This window comes from Carettochelys insculpta, chromosome 2 (genome assembly GCF_033958435.1).
Source record: "Carettochelys insculpta isolate YL-2023 chromosome 2, ASM3395843v1, whole genome shotgun sequence".
Taxonomy (NCBI): Eukaryota; Metazoa; Chordata; order Testudines; family Carettochelyidae; genus Carettochelys; species Carettochelys insculpta.
In genome coordinates this window covers 91,092,283-91,098,839 of record NC_134138.1, presented here as the reverse complement: position 1 = coordinate 91,098,839, position 6,557 = coordinate 91,092,283, and the positions used below count along the sequence as shown (strand labels likewise).

At 59.7% G+C, this 6,557-nt stretch overlaps 1 protein-coding gene across 1 annotated transcript; it reads right to left on the bottom strand.

Moving 5' to 3' along the window:
* Positions 1-210: 210 nt before the first annotated feature.
* ADCYAP1 (adenylate cyclase activating polypeptide 1) lies at positions 211-4,185 on the bottom strand. Its single transcript, XM_074985834.1, has 4 exons — positions 4,085-4,185; positions 1,506-1,640; positions 1,049-1,144; positions 211-394 (listed from the first exon to the last, which is right to left on the bottom strand). Exons 1-4 carry the CDS (start codon positions 4,183-4,185, stop codon positions 211-213), a joined length of 516 nt encoding a protein of 171 aa, XP_074841935.1.
* Between the last annotated feature and the right edge of the window lie 2,372 nt (positions 4,186-6,557).

Genomic DNA, 6,557 nt, shown 5'->3' with positions numbered 1-6,557 from the left:
CTGTGCGTTTCTCTAGTGCTTTTATACAAAAAGAAAAACGATATTATTATCAAAATATTCATTTAATGGCTTTACTTCATACATAAATACATGTTTGGGGAACACAGGAGCGGTGATTGTTCAGTCACTTTGGAAATGACTTTTGTTTTTGTTTTCTCTCTCTCGTTTTCTAGGGCTCTGTCGACACAGGAGTGGAGGGGTTACTCGTCGCTACAAATACGCTACTCGGCGTCCTTTGTTTTTAACTCTTTGTTTGTACCTTTTCCCCAGGACCGCTGCCAAGTATTTCTTGACAGCCATTTGTTTCCGGTAGCGGCTGTAGCTGTCTGTGAAGATGCCATCCGAGTGCCGTTTGGAGAGCGGTTCCGAGTCGTCCTCCAGCCCGCTGGCCCCGCTGCCGGGAAAGCAGAGGGCAGTGGTCAGAGCCGGGCTCGCTCCCCCGCGAGCTGCCGCACCAGCCTTTGCAGGCGCTGCTCCCTGGCTCTCCCGTAGGACGGGGCAGCGGCTGCGGGGTTGCGTCTTTTCCCAGCGCGCTCGGCCCTGGGGAGGGAGCAACACGTAGCCCCGGGGCGCGGGGGAGGGACAAAGGCTCTAGGAAGGCGCGGCGGGGAGGTGCGAGCTGCTGCTCTCCCCCAGCGGCAGGCGGGAGCGCGTCTCTGCATTATGCCTGCGGGGAAGCGGGCTCTCTCCCCCGGGCCGCTCTGCCGGGGGCGGTCATTAAGCCTAGCGCCAGGCCGGCGGGGGGAGGGGGGGATGCGTTTGGCTTAAGCCCCGGGAGCCGGAGGTGAGCGCTGCAGCCCCGCGCTCCGCACCCGGCAGCCGCGCCCCGGGCGGCGAGGCGGAATTCCCCCGCCCTGTACCGCTGCGCCCGCCTGGGTAGCAGCCCGCAGCCGGAGGCCGGGGCGAGGTGGGGCGGGTTCGGCTCACGCGCCCGGGAGGGTCGAGCACCGCCCACCCCCCCGCCAGGCTGGCGCGCCACTTGCGCCCCGCTGGCCCGGCCCGGCTGCGTCTAGCGCGGAAGGAGCCCCGAGGTGAAGGGCGGCCTTACCCCACCCGTTTGGCCATCAGGGAGTGCAGGTACTTCCTGGCGGAGAGCTGGCCCAGCACCTTCCTGTAGGCCTTGTTGAACAGCCCGTCCGCGTGCCTGCGTGGGGAACAAAGGTCACACAAGGGCCGAGGCTGGCAGCGGACCTCAGCGGCTGGAGGGAGAGAGGGAGGGGGGAGCCCCGGGCAGGCGGCTGGCTGATATGTACCCCCAGGCTCCGCCGTAGCCCCCCGCCCCAGCCTCCTTTCCCCTCGGCTCTGGCTCCAGGAGGGCCAGATCCAGCCCGGCTGCGGCTCCCCCAGCCCTCCGCGCCTGCTCTGAGCTAGCGGCGTCCCCCCCCGCCACCGCCCCGCGGGGCCAGAGATCTGCCGCTGCTGCTGCTTTGCCTGCGCTTGGCCCCGATCGGTTTGCTCCACCTCCAGCTGGAGTCAGGAGCCGGCCCAGGGCCTCCCGCAATCACCTCTTTTCCGGCGGGTAGTACAGGGCGTACACGTCGTCCATCACGGAGGGAGGGTTCGCTATGCCCAGGGGGTCGCGCTCGAAGGCGAAGTCCTGCAGCGTGTTTCCATCCTCGTCGTAGACTTCGTCGGCCAGCCTAGCCCGGGGAGCAAAGGGCGAGAGGTCAGAGGCCTCCTGAGAAACCCCACAGCTCGGAGCACTGGGGCGATGCGCCCTGGGGCCGTCCCTCTTCCAGGGACCTTCAGGAGAGTCAGTCCCCAGGCTGGCCCGAAGGCCCCGCTGCAGGCGCGCACGGACAGGGCTACCCCGAGCCCTCTCTCCTCCCCCCACCACCCGCCTCTACAGCAGGGCAGGGCCAGGCGCGAGGGAGCTACACCAGCCAACCAGCCTGCTGCTGGGCTGGGCCAGAAACCAGCCCGGGGGCTGCCAAGTCTGCGGCGGGTGACTACCCCGCTTTTCCCAGCACGAGTCCGGATCGCTTTCCAAACTGCTCACCCAGGCGCGGGGAGGGCGGCAGGGGGGTGAGGTATAAGCGCAGCCAGGTAAGAGCAGCACTTGCTGCTGAAAGGCCCCAGGTTGCTCCAGCCCTCCCCCGCCCCATAGCATCAGCTTCAGCTCTGCGCTAGCAAACGCCCGCTCTGCCTCCCCCCCAGCGAGTGGCATCGGGGTGGGGCTTGGGCTCGCTCGTGGGTTTCGTTGGATGGTGTCTCTGCCCTTGAAGATGGCTCGAGTTTTGTTGTCCCTCTCTCCCTCTCCCTCTGCGGCAAGATGTAGGTCACGCAACGTTTCAGGCAGCAGCTATTTTTGCCTCCCAGCTCTGGCAGGGAGATTAATAATAGATGCCGCTGAAGTGTTTCGCTCCTGCTAATTCAGGCGCTTGAATGAAACTAGCCAGAGCCCCTCCAAGGAGCGGCGCCTCCCTCCGCTACCGCCCGGCGGAAAGGCCGGCCATGTACAGCGGGACCCGGCCTGCCCCCCACCCCCGGGGGCGACGGCCGGCGGCCTGCTCGGGGCAGGTGGTGGTTCGTTTAAGGCCATGCCGGAGCCAGTGCAGGGCGCGCCCCGACCGTTCCCACGAGCTCCGCGCGGAGCTCAGCGCCCGGAGCTGTCCGCGCGCCCTGGTGCTGAACCTCTAGAGCGTCCCCGGGGGCACGTGGCGGGATGAAGCGCGCTGCATGCTTCTCGGTGGGAGCTAAAGTGGGGGAGGGGGTCAGAAAGCGCCCCCCCTCCCAGTCCTTCCGCTGTCAGAAGCGCCGCTCGCTAGGGGCAGGCAGATTTACAACAAGCTAGCGCCAGAAGTAGATTGATTGTGGCTGTGGAAAGCTTCCCTCCGTCCCTCCCTCCCAGGAAGTGCCGGGGACATCATCCTTTGTTGCCTCGGCTGGAGCAGGGCGATGCCCCTACACTCGGCTGGACGCTAGCTCTGAAATGCTGGCGGCTAGGCTCCGGCTTGTTCCCGATCCTGCTCCAAACCGATTGAGCGCCAGAGAGGTTGGCGGAACCCGGAACCTAAACCTCAGTAAGAGTGAGTCGGATCCGGCTCTGCCCAGCCCGAGCGCGGCTGTGGCTCTCTCTCATCTCCGGGGAACTTTCCAAAAGAGCCGGGAAATAGTCCTTAAACCGCTTTTCCAATACCACAGGCCCAGAGGTGATTCCCCGCTGCTAGGGCGTGCCACTTAATGCTAGACCCTCCCTACCTCTGCCTGAGACGGACACTTTGGAGGGAGAGTAGACGCGTTTTACAACTAAGTTTTATCTACATAGATTCTTTAGTACCCGGCAAACCCTTCTGCCCAAACGCTGTCCTTCCAATCTTGTTCTAGCTGCCGCATAAACCAAAACGCTGTCCTCTGGGTTCCTGGCTAGCCAGGAAATACCTGCCAGCCCAATCCGAGAAGGTTCTCGGCACCCAGGTTAGGCTCAGAGGGGGCCGGAAATCCATATATGATGTGTTCCTGCCCGGGAGCTCATATCGGGAAATGGATCCACTCAACGAGCCTGTTCTGGTAAGGCTTGGGCTGCCTTCCGAGAAGCGTGCTGCGGTCTGGACCCCAGAGAACAGAAATGGAATCGTTTCACCAAGAGCACGGTCAGATGCTATTCAGGGGAAGGGGATGGGACTAGGGCAGGCGCGTGTAAGGTGTAATACAGCTTAAGGTCCTTTACGCTATACCCAGCCCCGCTGGAAGAAAGGGGCTTTGTCCATTAAACCCTCCTGCTCCTGGAGAACCTCCGAACCCGTTCGATTTTCCCTGTCACCGGAACCAATTTGAACTTTTGCTCAAGCAGCCTCTGTCCCCAGTCTCTTTCCCCCGCTCCCCAAGAAAGTAGATGGGGTCCCTAGGAGGGAGGCGATGGTGTTTTCTTTCCGGGTGCTGCTCGTTGCTTACAAGGGCGCCACAAGAGAAGGTGGGGGAAAGCTGCCACACACGTACAGAGTCCCAGAGACCTGCCAATGAGTTCTGGCTACCCGCGTGCGGTCTGTTGCCAAGACCCAGCAGCATCAATGAGTGGGGAAGCCAGGCATGCGAAGAGACGGGCAGGGCTCGGGAAGAGGGAGGGATGAGGAAGGCACCTTACCTTAGCGCCGGGTACTGAAGTCCAGCGGCAGGTGAGCAGTAGACGCTGCAGTGCATTATTATCCCATAGATCAGTAAGGCTAGGGTCGCTTTGCTACACATTGCCACTCTGCGTACAAGGAAAGGGGAAAAACCTCTGTCAAAACGCTCTGCCGTCCCCCTCCAGCTAAATCTGCCCCGTTGGATATCCAGTCCTGAGTGTGCCCGACTTAACAACCACACAACGCGTGTGCGGCTTGTGTGGATCCCGTTGTTCTCCGTTACCAACCACCAGACACAGCCCCCACTCCCCAACACACACACGCACACGCAGACACACACACACACACGCACACAGTGTGCTAACGAAGCCCGATCTCTCCGCGGAATGCCTGTAAAATGCCTGCGATGCAGCTACGTTCTCCTTACCATTCAACTCTTAACCCCCGGCACTAAGAGCGTTTGGCTGCGCAGTGGAAGGGCAGGCGCTTTTCTGAATATCTTCCTCCCAAGTTTTCGGCCGCAGTGGTTAGCACTCTCGTGGCATAGCCTCTCGCAGCAGCAACGGAGCCGAAGGCAGCAGAGCAGCAGGGACTTTGCGGGTGGAAGGGGGGCCGCTCAGAAAAGTTTGCAGGCAGCGGCGCAGAGCTTGAGTGGAGCCTGGCGGAGAAGGGGTAGTGAGGAAGAGGGAGGAAGGGAAGGGGACAGAAATCCGCAGGGGGAGAGAGAGAAGAGAGAGAGGGGGACAGAAACGGGCGAGAAGGAGAGCGGCAGAGGCAGACGGTGCTGTAGCTGCTGTCAGGGAGATGTTCTCTTCCCCTGATCTTTGCCTTCACTGAGACGCTTCCCGTGTCAGCTGCTGCTTTCTCCTTCTTGCTCTGTGTCTCCAAAGTTGACCAGCCTTCCTCAGCAGCTCGGGGCTCGTGTTTTTCACGCACTTAGCAAGAAAATCTTTGCCACCACCCGGCTTTCTCAGGAGCCCTCTTTGTAAACATCGGTCTGCATGTTACCTTTAAGGACGGCGGGAATGTTTGGTGCCCTGTTGTGGCGTTTTCGGATTTTTATTCATGAATCGAATGAGGTGGTTTTTTTTTTCCAGTCACGTAATAATCGGGTATCAGAAAAGACGTCACCACCCCAATTCCTCAAGGAACAGAACAATTCTGTGTCGTCCTCGCGGATGATCTGATGGAGAGTCATCCGCTTCTCATAAACACTTTAACTCACACTTTTTTTTTTTCCGCACAGTGGTCTAGGAGATTTGATGCTTAGGAAGTTCCACCTGATTCAAGCCCAGGGCAGGGAGGACAGGCGGCTAAGGAAACGTTAGGCTTTGCCCAGACCCCTGCCTCCATCCTCAGCAACCTCCCCACAGGGCAGAGCTGCCCGAAAAGATGAACTCTGGTGCGATAACTGCTATAGAAATTCGTTTGCCCCCCTCCCTCCCTCCCCCAGGGTCCTGCTGGGGCACAGCTGCTCCCCTCCGTGGGGCAGGGCAATAAAGCGCTGCCTCAGCGTTGCGGTGGTTGCTGTTTGAAGGCTGGGAAGCTCCTCAGTAATTTTCCAATTAGAGTTAGTAATTGACAAGACTGGCGGGTGGGTGGATTGGTTAACGGACGGCTCCGCGCGCGGAGCTGTCCAGGCTTTGTGGTGCTGAACTGGGGGAACGTGGCGACCGAAAGCCCGACGCGGAATAACACTTGGTTTCGACGCCGAGCTCCCAGATGGGCAGCAGTGAATTAGCAGGGCCATAATTCAGCCTATGCAATTTATGAGGTCTCACGAGCCCCGCACAACAAAATCTTCACCGCAAGGTGTAGCCCCTTCTGAGCGGGGCGTTTCTAGTTTTCTGGGCGTGGGGCTGGGAACACACCTAACTGTGTGGGGACGCACTCCAGAGGGGCCGATCCTCTCCTTTATTCCGTGGCCCTGCGTGTTAATTTCGGCCGCAGCCACCACCCCACCCCCCCCACACACACACTAAAATTATTAAAAATTCGCAGCCCGGATTGGCCTGTCATGGATCTCAAGGCAGTTTCTTTTCAGCTCTAATTGTCATGGCGGGCCCCTTTCCCTTCCTGTCTGGTGGCAGACACAGGCAGACTGGGAAAGAGAGAGGGTTTCCATGAAAAGTTCATCTGCGGAGGGACTCTTAAGGGAATCCCTCCCTGGGGAGGTCTCAGCCCGCTGGTATTATTTTACCGAAAATGACGATAAGGCACTGTGTAAAGACCACCGTCTGACTGCCAGCCCCCTTGGTTGCGCGATGATCCGCTCGCTCCCCCTCAGCGGTAGAGGCTCGGATTCATTTCCGAGAATTAGCCAAAGACACACAGACTGCAGGAACCATTACAGTGCGTTTTAATTATTTCGACCATCAGCAGAGGATTCAGGAAGCAGCAGTAATTTAGCCCCGCTGTTTCCTACTTCGGTGGCTTTGGTGAAACATGCTTTAAATGTGCTATTTGAGCTCACATCGATTCCTCAAAAACATT